We start from the raw sequence: 25919 nt of genomic DNA, 5'->3' as shown, positions 1-25919 counted from the left end.
TTCAAATCTGAATTCAATTTACTAACTACGAATATGGATATAAATGTTTTAACATTTGCCAAAAAAAAATTATAATAGGAGATGGTTTTTTCTTTGTCTGTCTTTTGTACTGGTTTCCAATAAACTGAAACAGCCCACCGATTTTGACAAAACCTTCAATAGCAGGTAGAGAATTTCTCAAATTATAGTCCCAGCTATTTTGCATCCTGAAATATTAATGATACAAATGGAAAAACTCTAAAAGGAACTTTTGTTTAATTATTAAATCTACTATAAATTGCGAATTGCAGATTTTCATTTGGTTGGCAGCGAGATTTTTTTTCAAAGAACTTTATTTATCGTTTATTTTCAATATACACGGTTCCCTGATTCTCATTTTTAATACGCTTTTATTAGCTTCAGACGTATGTATCTTAGTATGTAACGGAATCTTTGAACATGATTTTGATCCCCTTCAAAACGTCGGATTAACTCAAAATTTGGCATATTCATTAAGTCCATTCAATATTTTAAAAAAGATTAAAAAGTTGAAGTTCAGCTAAAAAATTAAAAATAAATAATAGTTTAAAAAAACTAAAAAAATACGCTTTTATAGAAAATCCAACTACAAAATAGAATATTTTTTTCCAATAAAATATTTTTTTCTTACACTATTTAAATTTATTAAAATTTATTTTTTATTTTTTAGTTGGATTTTTTTATAAAAGCGTATTTTCTTAGTTTTTTTTAAACTATTATTTATTTCGTTTTATTTTATTAACGCACGGCACATCTAGTTACAAATAAATCCAACTAAACGCCAATTTCATCTATTAAGTTCTAACAGATAATATTTAATCAATTTTGTAATGACGTACACAAACAGCCAGCAGCGCTATTATCATTAACGATTCCTAACAATTACTACGTAGTCTATAGGTTCGAGAGTTCCGTCAGATAATTAGTTGATAAAATTATTTACTTTGACCCCTCTCTGCGACCCCACGATAAATAATTATGTTATTCGACGTTCGGTGGGCGAAACGTTTGGACATGGATATGATTGTGTGATAGAAGTGACGATAATGTATTCGTGTGTGATTATCTGGTGTCTGTGCTACATTGGAGTCGTCTATGGTTCAGCAAGTATGTTTTTTTTATCTATTGCAAACTTTGCCATGGCTCCTGTTGTCTTTTTATTGCTCAAACCTTTCCTGTAACTAAGCAGCTCACATAGTAAAACGTCTTATTGTCGTTGACTTGTATCAGTTGTGTGACAGTAAAAAATATCGCTTCCTTAAGCAAGCGCTTGATTGCTTCCGGCAAGAATGTGGAACCGGGCACATGTATATACAATATTTAGCAGTACAATATTTAAATATGTTTTCAATGGCTTTCGCGAGTTATAAATATAATTAAAACTAATTTTACGGTTTGATCACGCGTTTTTTTAAAATTATCATTACATTATTTTCAATGTTTCGAATATTTGACAGTTTTCGTGGTCACACGTGGTATCTTCTTCTTAGTCGAATACTTCATTGCTGAAGGTCGTGTCCTTGAAAGCCCTTCGTGGCTCTTTGTACCCTCAGCTTCTATTTGCTTCGGTTTTCGGCTTCTCTCAGGGCGTTCGCAACAGAGAGTCCAGTGAGCGCAGTCATCAGATCCGACCAACGGTTTGGTGGGCGGCCGGCGGCGGCGGGTCTTTTCCCTTCTACCTTGCCCACCACAATCAATCTTTCAAGGTTGTCTGGTGGCCGCCGAGCAATATGACCAAAGTAACCAAGAACCTTCTGGTAGCAAAACGTCGACAGTCTCATTTCTATACGAAGTTGCTCGAGGACAGATTTGTGTGTGGTACAAATTTAATTTGTACACGTGGTATACAATCTTTAAAAAAAACCATTGTCGTTTCAATAAAACTAGAGGTCCCGCAGTAGTCGAAATTCGACTATAATTAAATGGAATTGTAAGTTTGTGCACTATTATGATTGTATTTTATACTTCTATTATCACAAATTTCGCCAAGGCTACACTATAAAAAATATTAACAAAGACAAACAATATTTAATCTATTCTCAATTTGACAACAGACGCCAAGAACAAAAGTTTGACAATAAATAGTATGCATGCGTGTGTGCGTCAAATACATGGTATGTAGTGTGTGTAATGTTTTCTTTATTGATTTAATGAATTTTTATGCATTATTTTAAAAAAATATATGCGTTATGCACTTCTTCTCCATATTCTCTATAAGTGTGCAAAATTTCATACTCCTCCATCCGCGCAATTTTCGTAAAAAGGGATACAAAGTTTTTGCTTCACGTATTAATATATAGATATGTTTAAAGTGTATATAAAAGCTAGTATTGCTTTTCGTTAATTTGACTAGAACCTGTTAAATAAACTCGGCGGACAACAAATGAAATTCCAATTAAAGATTTAACACATTCTAAAAGCAAATGTGACATTATTGACAACGGTGGGCAGCGGCTTGGCTCTGCCCCTGGCATTGCTGACGTCCATGAGCGACGGTAACCACTCACCATCAGGTGGGCCGTATGCTCGTCTGCCTATACGGCAATAATTTTTTTTTTTATTAAAAAAACGTCAATTTATTGCAAACACTGAAATTCGGTGACCCTTAACGTCATGACATTACCCAGTTCATTATGCTCAGTCCTTTTAGATCAATCAATGTATCTTCCATAAAAATTTAAACTAAAAAAACTAAACCTTATTAAGTAATATTGACAAAATAAAGCGATGGTAAAAATTGTTGGAAACCCAACAAAATTGGTATAAAACCTTTTTTATTGTTGTGATTGTGGTTTCTGACATTACATTTGAATTTTGATTTTTGGAATGTCTTAGGTTTTGTAATTCTCCATAGATTATACACTTAATAATATATGTAATTCTCTTTTCATCCGTGCTATTGTACGCGATTTATAAAATTTCTAAAATATAAAAATTTTATACGTGCAATCCTCGCGAGTTTATTTATCAAGTTCCTTGCCCATCCTAATCATACAGTCCACTACAAAAATTACTGTTACACCCTAAAATGAGATAAAGAAAGTTGTTTTTTTAAACTAATGCCATAAATACCATAAACGGGTGGAGACCCTTTTTATTGTCCATAAAAAGGAATTTACGGGCCGTCTGATGGTAAGATATCACGGTCGCTTACATATCCTCAATCGGAGATGCACAGCCATACAATGGCCTAGCCTTTTGCTTTGCAAGATTTTCCAGTGTAGTGGACTATGTAGATCGTTCTGTATCAGCAGTATTTAAGGGTTAAGTCAGTCAAGGTCCGCCGCCATGTTTTCTACTAACAAGATTTTCGGCGTCGCTACCTTAGAATTTCCAAACATAATGATGTCGATTTTAGAAATCAAAAAATATTTAATTCAAAATATCAAATATTCAATATCCAAGTGCAGTGTGTGATCTTGCGTTGTCGTGAAGCAGCAGTGGCCTAGAGCGATTGACCAATCTCGGTTGTTTAACAGCTAGTTCTTCCTTCATGATTTCCAGTTGCTGACAATAGATATCTGCCGTAATCTGATCTGGCCAGAGTTTAATAAGCGACGTCAAAGAAACAAAACGAGGAAACAAAAATGAATGCTGTTTTCAAAGGTCAAATGTACTAGCTAATTGAATTTATAAATTTGAGTTTGGAATTTTTAACCAAAAAGGTGATATTTCAGATCAATGTGGTCAGTACGACAAAACGCTAATTTGATATGTAAGGACTTCATAACTGCTGAATACTTTTTCGAGCCTAGCTGAAAGGACAAGGTCATTGCGCTCAGGGAACAACGTGAAGGATATTTCATTTCATAGACTGTACGTTGCAAACTGGCTGGTATGAGCTCGAAAGGCGGATTGCGTGATGATCAAAACGTAATCGTCTCAAACAATTCATCAAAGAAATCTAGCTCCCCTATTTTCCTACCGTCCTTCCATAATAATAGTACCATTTCCTAGTTAAATTCCAAATGGTCAGCCCTCTAATTCCTATTTTAAGTACTGGAATGATTTTAGATCGTGTTGCGGTTGTAGGTATGCTAACAACGTTCCTATTTCAAATGATCAAGCTTTTTGGTTTTCAAGGCAAAAATAAGATGCTTTGCTATTGTATTTAAGACTTTATGTAGCTTAGAGGGTAGAAATGAAACTTAAGGCCGAGAGCACATTCGATCTATCTTCTGCTAATTGAGGCCGTCAGCGCAAAAGTGGATTAACCCACAATTTTTCATAATCATGCTTATATATTATGTATATTTCAATTTATTTAAAATATAATAAATTTTGAGGCAAAACCGGCCTATCCATAGTTTCACCCATAGATAACAGATGGCTTTGTAAACATTATTTTTGTGCGTATTGTTTTTTTAAAATTCAAATTCATGAAAACTTAAACCTCATTGCTCCATAATAACTATGGTAAGCTTAGGCCACTTTTGCGCTGACAGCCTCAATTATCGTATTAGGAGAAGATAAAGATGCTTACCGAACAACCAGGACAGCATGAACCTAGGCTAAATTGTAATTTAAAAATGACCTTTGAGAACATTAGTCGAATCATGGAACGGTTTCCTCTTAAAATAAAGTAGGTACCTACTTCATTAACTTATTATAACTAATTAATCGTAATCACTTAAAAACAAGTTAATCTTAATGTAGGTATAAGACATAACATCTTTTCGCTCGGGTAACTGTGACCTATCAAGCTTAGTATAGATTGATAAGATTCGAAATATTTGCATCATTTCATATGAATCATACGACTATGGATAAACAACGTAATGATATTGCGGTGTAAACAGAGCAATGATTTAAAAAAAAAAGAGGAAACATTACAATCATTCAATTTGTTATGTTAAGTTTCCTCGCTAATAATAGACAACCGGATAAAAATAACATATTTAATATTAACAGTAGTTCTAGTTAAAAAACTAAATTAATCACTTTTTAAACCGCGTTTTGTTAGTTTTTAAATTAAATAAAACTAATTTTACGGATCTTCCAAGACCAAGAAAACAATGCATTCGAAACATAGGAAATAATAATTATAATGACAATAAAAAACCAAGTAAATTATGGCGCATAAAAAATCGTCACGGTCGTACAGTCACCGAGATTTAGTGCAAAATTACTACAAATTGAGAACGATTTACATATTATTGTCTCGTTTACAACATTAAATTTATTTTCTTGACAAACTCAACGTCACGTCGAAGCTGTACAAGTCTTACCAATCAGGATATGCCAGAAAAAACTATCTATCACCGGCATAACGGGAAGCCTGTTATAACTTTAATGCCCCTAATGTTTAACGGTAAGCAGCGGCTTGGCTCTGCCCCTGGTATTACTGAAGTCCATGGGCGACAGTAACCACTCACCATCAGATCAGATCAGGTGGGCCGTATACTCGTCTGTCTACAGGGGCAATAAAAAAAAACTTGATTTATTATAAAATTAAGATGAGTGCCGCCACACACTTTGTCGTGGATTTTGCGTCTTAGCCCACGAGTTTCTCGCCGGATCTTCTCAGTGAATTGCGATTCCGATCCCATAGTAAATTTTGAAAAGCACTGCTCTTGTTAGGGTGTTGTGTTAGAAAATTCTCTCAGGTTGAGCCCGTGAGCTCACCTAACTGTAGCGTAGCTGGAATAGCCCCCTAAACTACCAACGAATAGGTAGGGAAAAATTCAGTCTCAACATTATTGCAATAACAGCTGTCTTTATCTTTGAGCCCGAACCAATGGTAGTGTTATGGCGTAACGCGCGACTTGAGGTCGAAAACCCATGGAACTTGATATACCCAGATTTACTTCGCTGAAATGACATCAAATCTAATGATATTTTTTTTTTTTTAATATTAGATTTTTTTTAAATATTCATTTTTACAATGAGTATTATAACGTAACAATTATTACAATATTTAAAAGCCCGGAGCGAGCAACTCATTTCCACTTTGTGCAATATTCTAGATAATCATTGACTTTATAGTAGGCTTTATTACACAGATGTTCTTTAATAGTTTTCTTAAACCTATGTATATGTAGGTTCTGAACATCTTGAGGGATTTTGTTGTACAGGCGCACAGACAAACACCCGAATGAATTTCGTATCTTATGTAACCTACTCATCGGCACAACAAGCTTGTGTTTGTTCCTAGTATTTCTATTATGTATGTCCGACTTTTTAGGAAACTCCTCAATATGTTTACGAACATACATCAAATTTTCAAAAATGTACTGGGACGGCATAGTGGGAACTTTAATTTCTTTAAAATTTTCCCTCAGGGATTCCCTTGAGTGCATATTATAAATAGCACGTATAGCTCTTTTCTGCAGAATAAATATCATTTCTACATCGGCCGCATTGCCCCATAGCAAAATGCCATAGGACATGACACTGTGGAAATAACTAAAGTAAACTAAACGAGCCGTGTCCGCGTTTGTTAACATTCTAATTTTTTTTACTGCGTATGCTGTAGAGCTGAGCTTACTCGCCAATTTATGAATATGAGGTCCCCACTGCAGTTTGGAGTCCACTGTTATACCAAGAAATACGGTTGACTCAACAAGCTCCAATGATTCCTCAGAAACAATTACATTACTTACAAAGATCTAAATAATAGTAAATGAACATAATTTAATTAATAAAAGAATTGAATTCATCAGCAGCATTCACGTACATGTCTTCTTAGGTCAATGGTTGGCAACCTTATCTTCTTATCTTTCAAAAGAGCCAAATATAGATAATACACAATTTGAAGTTTATTCAAGGAGCATTTTTTTACATATATATATCTTTATAGCCTTGTGTTTCAAAAACGTTTACACGTCTCTTACAAGGCAAAAATAAGCAAACTAGCCCATGCCTGAACTAAACATTTCGCGGTAGAGCCAAAGGAGTCAAAGAGCCGCATACACCTCCCGAGCCGTGGTCTTCCGACTCCTGTCTTGTACAATGGAACGTATCTGTCAAGTGTCAATGTCATGCGTTTGTTTGTAACAGTGGTTTGTAAACAAAGTCCTAAAACTGAAATAGATGAAGGTTTTCGTCTTTTCGAATAGTGTTGCGAATATACTAATATTGACAATTATTTTCAGATTCACTAAAAGATCCGTTCATTTGTGGACCGCCATCATGTGCACGTAAGTAATAAATACAATATCATGTAAACTACACTGCAGTACCGCTTCATTTCAATGCAAAACATTGTAGTGAATTACCTTAAAGTTGGAACCAGTGTATAATTTAGTTTTAATTATTTAGGCGTCTTAAGAAATGTCGTTTACGATTAATTAGTTATAAATATATTTTAAGCTACATCTTCTGTAATTAATCTTTTTGTTACTGAGCCCGAACAAATTTCTTCTTCTTCTTCTTCTTTGTCGTTTCCCTCATTACTGAGGGTCGTGACTACCTTGGTCCAGTTTTTGCACCAGCTTCCTCCAATGTTGGACAATTAACAAACTACACAAACAATTAAATTACAATGATACTGATTATCTTAAGTATTACAGTAAGTACATAATTATGTACTTTATGCAATTACTACTGTACTTACTACAAATACTTTCTGTAGCAATTTTGTAGATAGATAATTTTTTCAATTTTGTAATGACAATTAAATTTAATATATAATAAAAATTGCTAAGATTTAACTAATGATGACCATTTTGCTGGAAGAGTCCCAGGCAAATTATTTTTAGTAGCTTTTTTGTATGGAATAATTTTGAAAGAAATAAAGGTTTAACTAAAGAAAGTTTTTGTTGTTTTTTTTTTTATTGCCTTTGTAGGCAGACGAGCATACAGCCCACCTGATGGTGAGTGGTTACCGTCGCCCATGGACTTCAGCAATGCCAAGGGCAGAGCCAAGCCGCTGCCTACCGCTTAATACTCTCCACAAGCCTCGTTTGAAGAAGGACATGTCACAGCGCTCGGGAAACACTGTGGAGGTGAGCTCATTCCATAGCCGGATGGTACGTGGCAAAAAAGATCTCTGGAAACGCACGGTGGATGTAAATAATATGTATAATATTGATGAAACATATAGCTATTGAGTAGTATCTGGCATGTAAATGCTGCTAGAAAATGGTTAAAGAGACTAAAGCTTTGGTTTGTAGGAAAAGAACATGAGACTAAGAATAAAGTAATAACAAAAACTATTTATGTCCTCCAAAATTATACATTTTGAAAATTTAACTAAACAAGGCAAATATAAATTTACTCAATGGACTTTAATTTTTTATTTGTCTATGATTGGAAGTTAATTTTAATCTGTTATTGAAATTTGTCAAATATGTTTTTATTACATATGGGTAATATGTTGTCCGTTCCCTTATTTCACCATCCTTAGTGGCCTTTCTAATTACGTAATTAAACATGTATTTTAAATGTTATTAATAGGATGATAATTCTATTTACAGAATCTGAGAAATTCAAATACCTGTCTGATATTGTTTATACCTATGAATACAGAGTTAATGTTGAAACATTATTTGCTGGCTCGAGCAACAACAGGTCTACACTTGATATTAAAGCACAGGTAAAAATTGCTAAATACTTTCATAAATCTCTATTAATAATTGCATCTACTTTCGCCATTTAATCTTGTGTTTATTATTGCTATAATATTTTTTTCCGAAATTTAAAATACTTTACAGCTTTCATGGTCATGGACCTCAGTTTCAAAAATAATTAACATACTCGCGGTCTCACTAATGAACATTTGTGACATATTTAAAGTTCACAAAATATCTTTACAGACCTCAATACTATTTATAAAGCCGTGTGAAGGACTGCTTCAGCTCAGAGACGTAACTCTGATCGATCAAGACGAGTATTACCCTGTCGATCGTGCGGAGAAATTCATAGGCGCCGTCTCATCGTATGACCTAAGGTAATTCGCATTTGAACTAAACTAAACTAACCTAACAGACTACTTTGAGACATTTTGGCGGGAACTCGTGGAACTGAGTGGCGTTCATTGTTTAATTGTGTTAATTTAGTGTTTCTTCAGGTTTAAACGTGTAATAACGGGGTTTTATAAAAGAATTCAGCATCTGTAATAAGAGCACAAATGTGGAAAATTTAAAGAAAGGCGCCGAACCCAAATCCTCAGATTCGTCCATAAAGTTTCAATAAAATAATGTCTTCTTCCGATTCGTACACTCTTGACAGAGTGGTCGTGGTCATGCATCAGTCGGATCCTGCGATACCGATGCTCTCGCGATGCAACGCCATGTAATTTACTAAGACCTTATTTTATTTTATCTCACCTTGTTTCAATTAATTTCATTCCGTTTGATTAAAGTTTTCAATTAATTCAAATTAAGAATTAAGCTACATATCTCAAGGTGACATACACATATTGATCATCATTCTGGTAATCACAACACAAGATTGGAGATCACCAATGAACATTTGAACTTTTTCTAACCAAATACGAACTTAACAAATGCTTACAATTGACTTCCACAGTGAAAGAATAACATCAAATAATAAAAATAAAAACAGCAAAATTATAAATTGCGTAATTACTGGTGGTAGGACCTCTTAAGATTCCGCACGGGTAGGTACCACCACCCTTCCTATTTCTGCCGTAAACCAGTAATGCGTTTCGGTTTGAAGGGTGGGGACCTTGAACTCATATCTCAAGGTGGGTGGCGGTATTTATGTTTTTGATGTCTATGGGCTCCGGTAATCACTTAACACCGGGTGGGCTGTGAGCTCGTCCACCAATCTATACAATAAATAAATAAAACTATTTGATTGTTAATTTCAGGTTTGCTTTCCACGATGGTCTTATCACGGAGATTTGTCCGGACGAAAAGGAAGAAGACTGGGTGCTCAACTTCAAGAGAGCCATATTGGCGCTGCTACAAAACACCATGAAGAGGTTCGATATCGACTTCAAGGGCGTCGAGGTAACTTGCAATCGGTCAAATTGTAAATGATTACAATCGCTTGATTTAAGTCTACTAAGCGAGGAAGAATCTTTTGACTGGTACTTCGTTAGCGCGCTCTGCCTTCATTTACTATTGTACCCCATCATAGCTTAGCTTAATTACCTTCACTCGGTCCATTCCATTGCCTAACTCTATTAGTTTGAGGTCTCTTCTACTGGTGAAGTTAGAAAGGCCTTCCTTCAGAACAAAGAAAATGATCTATGCTGTGCTGATGCCCAAACCATTTGCACAATTCGGTTAGCAAAGCCTACCTATTGTCTGTTCGGTGATATCCCTTGAAACTTTCGATGTTCCATAGCAACGGTCAGCATGTAATACTGCCTGCCGGGTCACTTCCTTACGGATTCCTCAGATCTAATAACCTTTGCCTTAGACGCCTTCAGCTCTAACACTAGGAGCAGGCTTAGGGGACCCCGGTAACCGTGCTCGTCGAACTCGGCAAAGAATTCGACGTGCAACCTAACCAATGCAACAGTCCTCTGAGTTTCTCGCCGGATCTTCTCAGCGGGTCGCGATTTCGATCCGGTAGTAGATTCCTTCGTGAAGCAACTGCTCTTGAGTTGTTAGGTCTCCTTCGGAGGCGCTCGGGCAGCTGTTAGCTAATCCCACCCCTCCTGGCTGAGCCTTTGCTCGCCCACCTGTCCTGGTGAAACTGGAAAGGCCTCCGGGTCACCAGTAATCCTTCAATCCTAAAAAAAAAGAAAAAATACTCCCTGCTGCGAATATGTGTTGTGTATTATTTCAATTTACGGATTAGTTTCGATAGATTTGTAAATATACTTACCTACACTGCCATAGTATTACTTGTGTTGCGTTAACACCTCTGAATGTTCACAGCGCTTATTCTTCTTTAGCCAATAGACTGACTATTAATCTTGAATAGTTTTCACGTAAAGTAATGGGAGCAAAACTAAATTTTTAATTCGACATCTGTGCGATTCGTTGTTTGTTTTTTATTGCCGAGCAAGCAGACGAGCATACGGCCCACCTGATGGTAAGCGGTTACCGTCGCTCATGGACTTCAGCAATGCCAGGGGCAGAGCCAAGCCGCTGTCTGCCAGCAGTTTTGTTAATTTTGTTTCAGAAATGAATTGAAGTTTCAAGGTTTCAAAGGTTTCAAAGCCGTTGTAACTATACTGAGACTTTAGAACTTATATCTCAAGGTGGATGCCGCATTTGCGTTGTAGATGTCTATGGGCTCGAGTAACCAATTAACACCGGCTGGGCTGTGAGCACGTCCACCCATCTAAGCAATAAAAAAACCGATATCCGGTGCCTATTTCATGACCTATTTGACGCCGACTGTGCCCTATCAGCTACGATAGTGGATACGATAACGGAATTACTGTTCACAGCAAGACATACACGGAACTTGCAACGTCGACTACTCCGTCCGGGGCCAAGAAGACACCAGCCTCATTCTGGTGAAGAGACGGGATCTATCAGAGTGCACGAACCGATATAAATACATGTCAATACTGCAGACAGTCAGATACGACTTTCAGAGCGTAAGTTTTTATTGCAAGGCTTCGTTGAAGATGTCAGGATAAACTGGTTTATAAATACCTACGTTTTACATTATTACCACTGGTCCAATAAGTTTCTTTATCAGTAAATTATAAAATACCATGTATTCGTAGATTTTCTAATCCTTTACTAAGGGATAAGTCTAAAGTATGTTCTAACTTCGGAAACTAGAAACTACACTTATGGGGTCGCCTTTAAGGCAAGATTATGAGGCTCAAGCTTACAAATCACACGCACACACACACGCACACACTGGCTCACCGGTGGTAGGACCTCTTGTGAGTCCGCGCAGGTAGGTACCACCACCGCGCCTGTTTCTCCCGTGAAGCAGTAATGTGTTTTGGTTTGAAGGGTGGGGTAGCCATTGTAACTATACTGAGACCTTAGAACTTATATCTCGAGGTGGGTGGCGCATTTACGTTGTAGATGTCTATGGGCTCCAGTAACCACTTAACACCAGGTGGGCTGTCAGCTCGTCCGCCCATCTAAGCAATAAAAATAAAAAAAAACACACACACACACACGTGTATTTGTGTGTGTATTGTTGTATTGTATTGTGTGTATTTGACACATAACAATCGGAACTTTGTTTTTTTTTTTTTATTGCTTATTTGAGTGGACGAGCTCACAGCCCACCTGGTGTTAAGTCACGGTTTTGTTCCAGAAATTTCAAACATGGCCCGTTTTGAAATCTGAAAGCAAATGTCGCATATCGATCGACCATCACGTTTACAAAGCGGTGAATTGTCGAGAGAGGCACCTCTTCGAACCGTTCTCGGGCAAGAACTCCGGAGCTATGACCACAGTGGTACAGGACTTGGTGCTTATTAGTGAGATCAATAAGAGCGACTTTCAAATAATCGCTGCTGCACCTAAGAGTGAGTGTTTTTTTTGTTTTATATGTAGTAGATTTGGATCAACATCATCAGCCTGTATCTCTCCACTGCTGGATGTAGGCCTCGCCCATAGTCCGCCACAATGAATACATAATAGATGTGGATATTATAAGCCGCGCCAATAAAGAAACGAATCGAAAATGGCGTCTATGTACCTGCACTGACAGATGGTAGAGTCAACAAATAAAAAGAAAGAGTTTGTTTATTGTAAAAAAATATAAAAAAAAAACTTCAGAGGTGTCAAGGGACACCCGGATGGAACGAAGTTCCTTTCGATTAATTAGTGAAAGAATTGTAATTTTTTTTTAAAGTTATAATAATAAATTACGGCATTATGAAGAAGAAAAAAACAATACTATGAACTAAATTACTATTGTTGAAACGCTATCTCGAGAAACTGTACTCATTACGCGGACCAATCGGATACGAGCAATGTCACGCGATAAGCGCCTACACGTTGATTGGTCAGAATGACGGATCTTAAAAGTGTCGTGACAACTTTTCGTAAGAATTTTTTCCGTCTAGCCCCCTTTCACAACGCGCGATAAGGAACTTCGTTCCAACAAATGAGAATGTACTTTACTTTACTTTATGCCCTGGCAGAAGGGGAGGTGTCTCATCTGGGACGCAACTTGCGTAGACACTTTTGCTGCCAATCATCTAAGTCGCATAACTCAAAAGTTAAAAAACTCGAACTCAACAACAAAGTCAGAACTGATAATTTTTTGCATGCAGTACGCGCCGTGTGCGACTAAAGACAGCAATAGTTTAGAGTGAGAGCGCATGATCGCCGCCGCCATTTTAGATTCGTTTCTTTATTGGAGCGGATTATACCTCTAAATTATCTAATTTTACTTTTGGACTATGTTGTAAAGAAAATTAGAAGCTACTTTGCTAGCTACGATGTGATTTGAAAATAAATAAAAATTACGGTTAATTGGTTGATGCTTAGAAGAGCATTTCACGCCCCTCACTGGTTGATAAATGAATTTGCAATAACATTTCTTGTTCAATAAATGATTTTTCCATGCCTAGAGTGCAATAAAGTTTTTTTTGTATGTTATTAAAACATCACCCTGTGTTTATTTATAGCTTGGGCCGAGATACACAAGCGTTCTAATTTGCTACACCACCACACTACGTATATAGGAGACGACAGCGTAGGTCTAAGGAATGCCAGGGAATTGCTCAAGTTATTATGCTTGTGAGTATAGATAAAATAATTCGTTTTAATAATAATCAAATATTTAGGCTTCATTCAGAAAAATGTAAGTTTAATTTAAAATATTTATTTTATCGACAATATACGTAATATTATATTAATTAGTATTTTAATTATTATTAAGTAATTTATATTTAGATCGAAATGAAAAAAAATACGACTTTATTTAGGGTCCGATAAATTGTCGACAATCAATCACAACCCTATTCCAAGACTAACTACAGAAGTATGGAGGGTAGAGGTAAGGAGAAGCGTCTCATGAAAAAAATTACGACTTTATTTAGGGTCCGATAAATTGTCGACAATCAATCACAACCCTATTCCAAGACTAACTACAGAAGTATGGAGGGTAGAGGTGAGGAGAAGCGTCTCATGGGAGAAACTTGAAAAAGTATCCCACTTTCAGCACTAAATAATAGTTCAAAAATCCTCCAGGATGGCGCTAGCATAGGCACAGGGTATGATATGAATTGAGCAGTTGTTAACTGAAGTATGCTGAGTTCGAAAATTTAATATATTTAATGACTAGAGTAGTTAGTGACAGTGTAATATACAAGACCTCACATGTTTACATAGTCCAAACTGATTTCGTCAATATAACCTAAAATTATTGCTGTCGTAAAACGTGGAGACATCGATTGCATTTTTTTATCAGCTTTAAATATCACACTTTTTGTGATTTTGTAGTGTGCTTACAGTTCTTACGTCCTTTTTTATTTCTCTATCTTATTCTAATAACTTCCAGCGCCCTTTTTTAAATTTACCCGGTTGCTACTGTAGCGCCACCATTATTTAGCAGATTTTAACGGACACTTTTTCACACACAGATACGGTTCTCCTTACCTCTACCTTCCATACACAGAAGCCACTAAAGTTTTTTTTTAAAGTTTACATGTTTAAGTATCCTTTTTTAATTCGTATAGAGTGAAAGAGACGGGCGACGAGAACTCGCAGCCGAGCGTGGATGTGAACATGGACAGCAGCTCGACTGTGGGGCTGTGGGGTCGGTTCGTGCGCGCCGCCCGACCCTTGGACTTCCCCTCGCTCTCGCAGCTGCTGGCTCGAGCTCCCACCATGTGTGAGATAGCCACGTACGTATCACCATACCCTTCTCCCAGTCACTTGGGGTCGGCACAACATGTTTTCTCCTTCCATACTCCTCTATCATATAACATTTCTTCGCTTACTCCCCTCTTACACATAAAATAATAAGAAAAGATGTGTGGTGTCGTGGGACACCGGATAAGAACGAAGTTCCTTATTATAAAAATATTAATTTTAAGTTCTATTCGAGGTATAAAGAAAATAATTATTCGGTTATACATTTTTTATTATGATTTTTTTATTGATAAAAATAAAAAAGGACATTACAAAGTTATCAACTTTATTTTATTCACAATGATTTATAAAAAATATATAATAATAATACACAAAGAAACAGCTATTTATATGAATAATAACCGTAATCACGTAGACTATACATTAGACACTGTATAGCCATCATACTAAGACTATACATTAAAAATAATGCTTTCATAGATTAGTAATATATTTATTTGAGACCATAGAGTATTAAGCGGTAGGCAGCGGCTTGGCTCTGCCCCTGGCATTGCTGAAGTCCATGGGCGACGGTAACCACTCACCATCAGGTGGGCCGTATGCTCGTCTGCCTAAAAAGGCAATATATAAAAAAAAAAGATGACAGATCAAATACAGGGTGTAAATAGACTATTATCAGAACGGCAATTCGCTGAGCTCAGATATTGTCTTTTCAACGCGGAGACACAGCTCTTGATTCACAGAAGGACTTATTTCTGTCCCATGAAGGGTGCTCTAAAACCTGGTAAACCTTGAACCGCTGGTCATTCAGGCGCCATCTATAGGTACCATGTCTCCACAGAGCTCCCCGAGAGAACCGATAACATCCTGTATAAATCAAATCTCAGGCGGGTACCAATTTTTCTAATGAAATACGTACTCAACAAATGCTCACGATTCACTTCCACGTTGAAGGAAATAACATTACTGGTGGTAGGACCTATTACTGGTGGTAGGACCTCTTGTGAGTCCGCGCGGGTATGTACCACCACTCTGTCTATTTCTGCCGTGAAGCAGTAATGCGTTTCGGTTTGTAGGATGGGGCAGCCGTTGTAACTGTACTGAGACATTAGAACTTATATCTCAAGGGGGGTGGCGCATTTACGTTGTAGATGTCTATGGGCTCCAGTAACCACTTCACACCAGGTGGCTGTGAGCTCGTCCACCCATCTAAGCAATAAATAAAAAAAAAAACAAGATTTACTTCCGTATCCTTTTACAGAAAACACATGCTGGACGCTCTACCGTACATCGCCAGCACCGGCTCAGTGGAGCTCATCAAAAACATGATAACAGAGGCCGCTATCGACACCGAGACCAGACACGAGTGGCTAATGTCCATGGCAATGATACCGAGGTACGTTGTGATAAACAGATTATGTTCTTACTAATATTATGTGTATTGGAGTGATGTAGGTCATGACGTCTTACATAGCATGGGTGAATAAACTCCTCAGCATTGGACTCCAACTGACTCCTAGCTGCTCCACCTCGGACCCGTACAATTTATCTCCCGGCGCCCTGCATATCCTCTCATCATAGGGCTTGAGCATTCTCCCGGCTCCCGGCAGTAACACCCTTTTTCTATTGTTCTCATCGCTTCATCCAAATCAATCTTCTGTGATCGTTTTTTTTTCATCTTCTGTAATGATTTGAAAATCTTCTTTCCTCTTATTTCTCGTCTTCACAAACTTCTATTCTTCATAATTGTATTTCTTCATAATTGATTCAGCTACTCTCGTATTTTACGTAAATTGCAAAATTTTAACTGCTCTCTAAGGGTCGCCATGTATTGGAGTGATGTAAGTCATGACGTCTTATATGAATATGATAGTATCTCTGTTAGGTTGTCACGGAAAAATCCCTAAATCAATGTTAACGAAATTCAGTATGGAAATAGATTGAGATAGTTCCAGAATATAGGCTACTTTTCATTTCGCTTCTGACCGCGATTCTTCGATCACGACATAGTAGTACGGCCAATTAACTAACACCGCGGAATTTTATTGGCCTGACCATTATATTTATAATTGGTCATCACTACATAGTATAAAACAAAATCGCTTTCTCTGTCCCTATATCTGTCTGTCCCTATGTATGCTTAAATCTTTAAAACTACGCAACGGATTGTGATGCGGTTTTTTTTTAATAGATAGAGTGATTGAAGAGGAAGGTTTATATGTACAATAACATCCATTAAATAGTGGAGAAATCAATAATAAATTACAGTTTCCGAAGCGAAGCGAGGGCGGGTCGCTAGTGTAATGTATAAATACACAAAGGCACATATTATTATTATGATGTTTCGTCGAATAAAACAGCATATGATTTTTACTAGATGCAAATTGCCAGATGCGGTCGTCAATTCGAATCGGATACAACGTAGTACAGATTGATGCCAAATGGTCTCTAAAGTACACCGTTCGTTTCTTTCTTTGCCGTATCACTCTTGGCAGAGTGGTCGTGGTCTTCAGTCAGTATCGTTGCTGATAGCAGATGTTATGTGCCTCACGAGCAATCACCACTTTCCCGGTTTTGGCGACTTGACTTTATCGGTCCATCGCATGGGCAACTTTCTACGTAGTCTGGTATCTTCTACCTTGCTCTTAACGTATACCCTTTGTAGACGCCTTCAATTTTTATTTTTTATTGTTTAGTTGGGTGGACCAGCTCACAGCCCACCTGGTGTTAAATGGTTACCGGAGCCCATAGACATCTACAACGTAAATGCCGTCACCTACCTTAAGTTCAAAGATCTCAGTATAGTTACAACGGCTGCCTCACCCTTCAAACTGAAACGTATTACTGCTTCAAAGCAGAAATAGGCAGGGTGGTGGTGCGGACTCACAAGAGGTCCCACCACCAGTAATTACGCAAATTATAATTTTGCGGGTTTTTACTACACGATGTTATTTCTTCACCGTGGAAGTCAATCGTGAACATTTGTTAAGTACGTATTTCGTTACAAAAATTGATACTTGCCAGCGGGATTCGAACACCGTTGCATCGGTACACACGAATGCACCGGACGTCTTATCCTTTAGGCCACGACGATAAAGCTGTAATCACCCACCAATATACAAAGCTTTTGAAGTAAATACGTATTTATTTAACGGGGCCATATTTTTTTGTTTATGAGAACTTCTTTTTCAGACCGAAGCTATCGATGTTGGAGAGTATGTTGGAATTGATCAAAAAATACAAGAACGATAAGGTGGTTAGTTTCACGGTCTCATCAATGGTCCACTCCTACTGCAAGCACAGCGGAAAGTCGTGTGAGTTTCCCATCCTCATACCAAGCATAAGCTTTTTTTTTATTGCCCTAGTAGGCAGACGAGCATACGGCCCTCCTGATGGTGAGTGGTTACCGTCGCCCATGGACTTCAGCAATGCCAGGGGCAGAGCCAAGCCGCTGCCTACCGCTTAATACTCTCCACAAGCCTTTTTTGAAGAAGGACATGTCATAGCCCTCGGGAAACACCGTGGAGGGGAGTTAATTCCATAGCCGGATGGTGCGTGGCATAAGACCTGTGGTGAAGTTAACTCAAATTTGTATTGGTATTTGGAACAGCGCCCCTAGCGGCAAACGTAGGGACGCTATTTCAACTCCAATTCAAATTTGAGTTAACTCTTACGCGATCGAGAAGTGAAAAAACTCGCATTAAGCACACTGTATATCTGATATGCGACAAAATACATATCAATTAGTGCTCTAGTGAATTGGTAATTGTAATATATTTCTTTCAGACTGGTTCCTATTCTATTATTTACCTAACATGACTTCGTTATGAATGAATGAATATACTTCACTACTCAGTCCAGATTTATAAAAAGTAGGAATTATTATCGATAACATGAATAATAATATAATAGAGATGTACCAACCATATAATAACAAGGAAATTGCATCTTATAAAAAAAATATCTTTGATTTGGGTAATTATTGGTCATAATTGGTGTTCTGGGACCACAAAGGTTGTTAACGCCATTCTGCCTATTTCGACTACGACCTCATGCCTCAAGCTGGGTGGTGGAATTCACGCGATATCTCTGAGCCTGGCAACTACCTAACAGCAAACCTTGTATGAGGAACATTACGACTTACTACTCCCATACAAAAGGTCTAAAATAATTTGTGATCTTTGAGAATGCTACACACAAGCTACCCACAGACACAGCCCACTGAGTTTCTCGCCGGATCTTCTCAGTGGGTCGCGTTTCCGATCCGGCGGTAGATTCTACGAAGCACCGATCTTGATGGGGCTAGTATTAGCAACACACCCGCTTTGAGCCCTGTGAGCTCACCTACACGTTAGGGCGAAGCTAATGTAACCTCTCAAGGCTATCAGCATAGGTAGGAAAAAAAACAAGTATCTCCGTCTGTAAAGGCAATAGGAAAGCTTAACCTAAATAAATTTACAGTGCGCGAATGCTGCGAGGAGGAAACGCCGAATAAGATTTTAGAAATATTCCAAAATATAGTGAAGGAGATATCTAAGAAAGGTGCGATCAAGACCCGACAAGATAGGGATAATGTAAGTATTTATTTATTTATTTAATATATTGAACCATTAATGTATTGTGGATCGTAAAAGATTACCGCCTGTCTCTCAGTCGGTGACTGTGTAGACACGGCATGTTTAAGGTTACCGCCATGGCCTAAAGGTTTACAAAGATGTTTACAAAGTCATCTGTTGTCTATGGATTGAAACTAGGGATAGGCCGATTTTGCATCAAAATTTATTATGTTTTAAATAAATTGCAATACATAAGCATGAATATGTATTGTGGGTTAGGCCACTTTTGCGCTGACGGCTTCAAATACACCCTAATGCTATAGAAAAAGAAAATAGAATGACATAACATAAAAAATATAATTTTATTTTGACGTGATAACGTCTTATAAATCAATGAACACCGGCTGCACGCACGAAAAAGTGTCACGTTCCGCCTTAGACTAAGCGTGCAAGCGAGACCGCAGAACAAACGATAGAGAGGCAAAACCGGCCCAAGAGTTAATTTATCGAAAAAAATTGTAATTTTCATTCATTTTAACTAACTCCTTCTTTGCCATTAACTTCCGCAGATCGTGATAGCAATAAAGGCTCTCGGTAACATCGGTGGTTTCAAACTAGAATTCGCCGATGTATTGATGAGTATCATTGGCGACTCCTATCTGCCTGTACCCATACGATTGACGGCCATCGACGCGTTCAGGAGGACGCCTTGTGCGGAAACACGGTAATGTACATGAAAGTCTTTAAAAATATTGTCTTTCTCACTAATTTTGCTAGTCCGGGAGTTGTGGGTTCGATTCCCATATCGGTAAAACCATTCGTGTGATTAACAGGTTTCTTTGCTTTTATTTGGATGGTTCATATCTATATATGGGTGTATATAAAGTATATATATTGTTTTCCGGTTCCCATAGTAGTGGGAATCTTCATTCGGGGTCGGATGGCCGTGCGTCACTTGTTTACGATCTTTATTATTGTTACGCCGGTAAGAGTAACGCCATCTATCGCCGAATAGTCTAACGAATGTCGAAGGATCAAGTAGCATCTAGAACGCTCGAGAAGTACAACGCCATCTATTGTCAGATAGCGGAAACACACAAGACTAGACTTTTGTGGAATATTCTCGACGATTCTAGGGATTTCGTCTCGACTATAAAAGCATTACAGAGATGGCACGCAGTCAGTTAGTAATCGAAACTACTTGAAGCGAAACAGCGAACGGATCACCTGAAGCGAAGCGGTAGAAGCGAATTGAGAGTTTTAAAGTGTTTGTGAAGTGTTTTAAGTGCTCTAAGTGCTAAGGTGGAATTTTATTTATCCCGAACCCCAGCGCGTAACATTGTCGTTATTAATATTACCATGCACCATTTAATAAATTAAAAAAACTGTACAACTTTACTGTTCCCTTCTAAATTTTATGTATACTATATTATTTGTTATTACATTGCAAAATTAATTCGTTTTTAATACGCTTTTACGCGTATTAGCTTCAGACGTATGTATGTATGTAACGGAATCTTTGAACATGATTTTGACCCCCTTCAAAACGTCGGATTACCTCAAAATTCGGTATACTTATTAAAGACCGATGACAATTCAATATTTAAAAAATTGAAATTCAACTAAAAAATGAAAAATAAATAATAGTTTAAAAAAAAAAACTAACAAAATACGCTTTTTATAGAAAATCCAATTAATAAATTTTATAGCGTGCACATCCCTATTTTGTTCTACTCGTGGGTCTTGGGGGGGTATGCATGCGGGCGGGGCGGCAGAGACGTCGCCTGCCAACCACACGAAGCTTCGGAAAACGAGTCACTGTCAGTCGATATAGCACCAACGAACTATACCTTACGTCGTCATTAAAATTATACACCTTAAGCTGGGATAGTTTTAATAATTCCTTATAATTTTAATTGAAAATAGTGTAAGAAAAAATGATTTCATTTTTTTTGTTTGTTTGTCACAGCGAATATTTCTTGGAGACGTACCGCGAGGACTTCGTGAACATCGAGGTCCGTATAGCTTCTTACATCCAGGTGATGCGCTGCCCGGACCTGACCACCGTGAGGACGATATTCCACGCGCTGCGCCACGAGCCGGTTAACCAGGGTACGCGAAACGAATTTGTTCATCTAGAACAGGGGTCGGCAATTAAAATCAAACCCACAAAATTATATTTTGCGTAATTACTGGTGGTAGGACCTCTTGTGAATCCGCGCGGGTAGCCGCCACCACCACCACCTGTTTCTGCCGTGAAGCAGTAATGCGTTTCGATTTGAAGGGTGGGGCAGCCGTTGTAACTGTACTGAGACCTTAGAACTTATATTTCAAGGTGGGTGGCATTTACGTTGTAGATGTATATGGGCTCCAGTAACCACTTAACACCAGGTGGGCTGTGAGCTCGTCCACCCATCTAAACAATAAAAAAAAATCTTTGAATCCACTAAACTTCAATAATCCTAAAGGCGTGATAATTCGCACACAAACGAATGCTATTACTACATAATTAACGATTTAAAGTTTCCCTCCAGCGGCCACATTCGTGTGGAGTCACCTGAAAAACCTGGGCCAGTCGTCTCTCCCGTCCAGGGTGGAGATCCAGGGTCTGCTGTCCGGGAACACCATGCCGCAGCTAGAGGACAGCCCCGACTTCAGAATGTTCTCGAAGAACTACGAGCAGAGCGTTTTCTTCGACCAATACAACGCTGGTAAGTCCAGGCTGCTATATCAATCTGCTCCAAAGATTTCCTCAGAGTTCGGAAGACTACCTACTAAATTCTCTATACTAATAATATTATAAAGAGGAAAGGTTTGTTTGTTTGTATTGAATAGACTCTGAAACTACTGAACCGATTTGAAAAATTATTTCACTGTTTGGAAGCTACACTATTCCCGAGTGATATATGTAGTCTATAATCTTTTTTGAAAAAAATTAGGGATCCTTACTAAAACTCCAATAATGTAACGCAATGTGTAAAAAAATTACCTAAAATATTCTTTACATCGCGTGCCCTGCGAAAACTATTGATGATAGAATAAAACAATGTACTACGACTTTGTAGAACACATTATTATTTACAAAAATTGTCGCGACAGCATATGTCTAATTATTATAGTTATGTCGCAATAAGTGTTCTTTTGTTTTTTTAAATAAAACTACGTCAAATATCGTTGACATTTTTGTTAAAGACCCGAGCGAAGCCGGAGCGGGCTGATATATTCTATATAATTGAAAATTTAACTTCATGTCTCCCAAGCTAATGACGCTTACTTTGTATGTTTAAACATTGTTATAACTATGTCCTGTGTGCTTAGTGCGAGCTTTTTAACGTTCTCGATCGCGTAAAAGTTAACCCGAATTTGTATGGATTTGGAACGTTCATCTACATTTGCCGCTAGGGGCGCTGTTCCAACTTTATACAAATTTGAGTTAACTTTTACGCAATTGAGAACGTTACAAAACTTTCACTAAGCACACTGATCATCTATGGTCTATGACTATTATATACTGGTGGTAGGACCTCTTGTGAATCCGGGTAGGTACCACCGCCCTGCCTGTTTCTGCCGTGAAGCAGTGATGCGTTTCGGTTTGAAGGGTGCGACAGCCGTTGTAACTATACTTGAGACTTTAGAGCTTATATTTCAAGGTGGGTGGCATGTTTACGTTGTAGATGTCAATGGGCTCCAGTAACTACTTAACACCAGGTGGGCTGTGAGCTCGTCCACCCATCGATGCAATAAATAAAAAAAACCTATTAAACGTGCCAACGTTGCAGATATAAGAGCGAATAGACACGGCACGAGCTCGAAATCTAACTATCTCAATAATTTGTTCCATTCAGGTGGAAACTACGAAGCCAATGTGGTGTTCTCACCGGACTCTTACATCCCAAGGTCGCTGTCGCTCAATCTGACTGTCGATATGTTTGGCGAGTCGATCAACCTTTTCGAGGTGAGATTCGAGCTTGCATCAAAATGTGACATGCCCTTCGACTAACTTTACCTATTGGTGAAAACTGTGCTCTTAATGACACTTTTTATGCGAGCAAGATCAGTCTCAGTCGGACCCGGTGAGATTTTGCCGTGGGCAGCGGCTTGGCTCTGCCCCTGGCATTGCTGAAGTCCATGGGCGACCGTAAACACACCATCAGGTGGGCCGTATGCTCGTCTGCCTACAGGGGCAATAAAAAAATTGCTAACATCTGCCCGAGCGCCTCCAAAGGATACCTGACAACTAGAGGGCAGCTGCTTCGCGAATGCATGGACTACCGGATCGGAATCGCGATCAGCTGAGAAGATCCGTCGAGAAACTCAAAGGGCTTTTAAAAACCCTTCTCGTGTGTACGACGACCAAAAATATGAAAAACTCTTTGAATACTTACAATTTTGTACTGTTAAAAGTGAGACCTTTGAGCTCATATTTCAAGGTGGGTGGCGGCATTTACTTTGTAGATACCTTTGGGCTTCGGTAACCACTTAACGCCAGGTGGGCTTTGAGTTCGTCCACCTATAAAATCAATAAAAAATAAATAAATAAAAAACCATAAATCTTCGAGATACGTATTCAGTGACTTCAAATTTAGGGCTACTATGTTATTATCGGGTATTTCAATTAACTGTTGAAATCAAAATCCTTAATGAAAAGTAAAATATGATATAAAAGGCCATGTTATTCCATCCCTCAGCCACAAAGTGATTTTTGTATTACTATTCATATGACCGGTGAGAACAATGACGTCACTGTACAATATGTTTGAATCGATCTGAACGCATCGAAATTTTTCTAGATGAAGGCCCGCGCCGAAGGCTTCGAATCGTACTTCGAGAACTACTTCAGCCGAAACGGACCGTTCAGCAAGAGCAATATCATGGAAAAGATCAACAGCATGCGTTTCGCGCGTTCACTAAACGACACTGAGGACGTGAGAAGCAAGATCGACGACTTGGGCTACGAGAACGAAGCTCTCAAACACAGGCTCCCCCTGGCTGAGCTCGGGATCAAGGTCTTCGGTAACGAGATATCGTACTGGAGCGCCGAGGGCGACGACGAGATACGCAAGTCTCTGGCCAGGCTGAACCCGGAGTTGAGGATCATGGAGATCTTGTCCGGAAAGGTGAGTAACTTGGTGTGATCTGTTTTTTTTTTACCTATGTTGATAGCCTTGAGCTAAAAATCGCAGCAGATGGAGGGAAATCGTACGGGAGAAACTGATGCAGCGGGAGAGTCACGACGCTCAGTAATGAGGAAAACGACGCGAGGAGGAGAATAGTCTTGAGAGACTATTTCAGCTTCGCCCTTACGCTTAGGTGAACTCACGAGGCTCAAACTGGAGTGATGCTAACACTGGCCCTAGCAAGAGCAACAAAAAAGTGTCATGTTCCGCCTGAGCTTGCAAGCGAGAGCGCGGAAGAAGCGATGGAGAGGCACGATCAGCCCAAGCGTTGGCTTGTGACACATTTATCTCTCCTCTCGCATGACGTCAGAGCTAGTAATACGAATAGTTCTGCTACTGAGGCTATCAAGTAAAACTATTGTCCTTAAACCGACTTTGTCCGATTTTTTTTTTGTTTTTAGTAACTACTGAGGAGCTTTAGTGTTATCAATACACAATCAAAAGAGAAAATGTGATTTAATTAAATGAATATAAGCCTTTAAGTGTCAGGCATAACGGTCGAATTTCGTTTAAAAACCGTTCGATCATTCAATTATGAAATTTATCCTTAACTTTCAGGAAATTTCGTACAACAAAGCATCGTTGTTCTTGGACACGACTTACTCGGTGCCGACCGGATGCGGTTTGCCTTTGAACATGAATTTAATGGGAACGAGCTACGTCAACACTAGGATGTCGGGTACAGTCGAGTACAAAAATTCGCGATCCGGTAACTTGGACTTCGAGGGGAAACTGAGGCCGAGGTAAGTTAACGCTTTTGTGATTGATAGTACTATGAGCACGCAAGGATTGGTATCTCCGTTAACTGCCACAGCGTACTAATATATTTGTTATCAATGACTAGATTAGATCTGTTGAGGCGTCTTATTGCTTATGTGGGTGGACGAGCTCACGGCCCAACTGGTGTTAAGTGGTTACTTGGTGCTGGTCGTTTTCTTTACAGATAAACATCTCTGAGGAACTGTTGGAGATGATACCATCATCTCGTTTTTACCATCGCACCGCCCAACACAGAAGTAGAGTTCATTCTATCTGGAGCCACTGTGTTCATCCACAGTGCGTTTCCAGAGATCTTTTTTGCCACGTACCATCCGGCTTTGGAATGAACTCCCCCCACGGTGTTTCCCGAGCGCTATGACATGTCCTCCTTCAAACGAGGCTTGTGAAGAGTACTTAACGCGGTAGGCAGCGGCTTGGCTCTACCCCTGGCATTGCTGACGTCCATGAGCGACAGTAACCACTCACCGTCAGGTGGGCCGTATGCTCGTTTGCCTACAAGGGCAATAAAAAAAAAACCTACCAATTTTATTGCTTAGATGGGTGGACGAACTCACAGCCCACCTGGTATTAAGTGCTTACTGGAGCCCATGGACATCTACAACGTAAATGCGCCACCCGCCTTGAGATATAAGTTCTAAGATCTCAATATAGTTACAACGGCTGCCCCGCCCTTCAAACCGAAACGCATTACTGCTTCACGGCAGAAATAGGCAGCGTGGTGGTAC

The 25919-nt window shown here is 38.7% G+C and overlaps 1 protein-coding gene and 1 long non-coding RNA gene across 3 annotated transcripts in view; one reads left to right on the top strand and one right to left on the bottom strand.

Moving 5' to 3' along the window:
- Positions 1–2773, bottom strand: LOC134201595 (uncharacterized). The gene is made up of 2 exons (XR_009976948.1): positions 2642–2773; positions 1–206 (listed from the first exon to the last, which is right to left on the bottom strand). It is a non-coding gene; the product is annotated as an uncharacterized LOC134201595 (long non-coding RNA).
- The window catches only part of LOC101743290 (uncharacterized), a 90123-nt gene continuing 65189 nt past the window's right edge, over positions 986–25919 (top strand). Inside the window, exons 1-18 of one of the 2 annotated variants that reach the window (XM_038021068.2) lie at positions 986–1125; positions 7113–7157; positions 8436–8554; positions 8775–8908; positions 9794–9935; positions 11333–11485; positions 12169–12382; positions 13493–13604; positions 14546–14713; positions 15943–16077; positions 17874–17995; positions 19143–19255; positions 19807–19961; positions 21207–21349; positions 21772–21948; positions 23083–23192; positions 24028–24354; positions 24973–25157. In XM_038021068.2, coding sequence (XP_037876996.1) covers positions 1065–1125; positions 7113–7157; positions 8436–8554; positions 8775–8908; positions 9794–9935; positions 11333–11485; positions 12169–12382; positions 13493–13604; positions 14546–14713; positions 15943–16077; positions 17874–17995; positions 19143–19255; positions 19807–19961; positions 21207–21349; positions 21772–21948; positions 23083–23192; positions 24028–24354; positions 24973–25157 — 2615 coding nt within the window. In that variant the 5' untranslated portion in view covers positions 986–1064. 2 annotated transcript variants of the gene reach the window in all.

The sequence above is a fragment of the Bombyx mori genome, chromosome 28 (genome assembly GCF_030269925.1).
Source record: "Bombyx mori chromosome 28, ASM3026992v2".
In the NCBI taxonomy this organism is placed as follows: Eukaryota; Metazoa; Arthropoda; class Insecta; order Lepidoptera; family Bombycidae; genus Bombyx; species Bombyx mori.
This window is presented reverse-complemented; position numbering and strand designations above follow the sequence as displayed.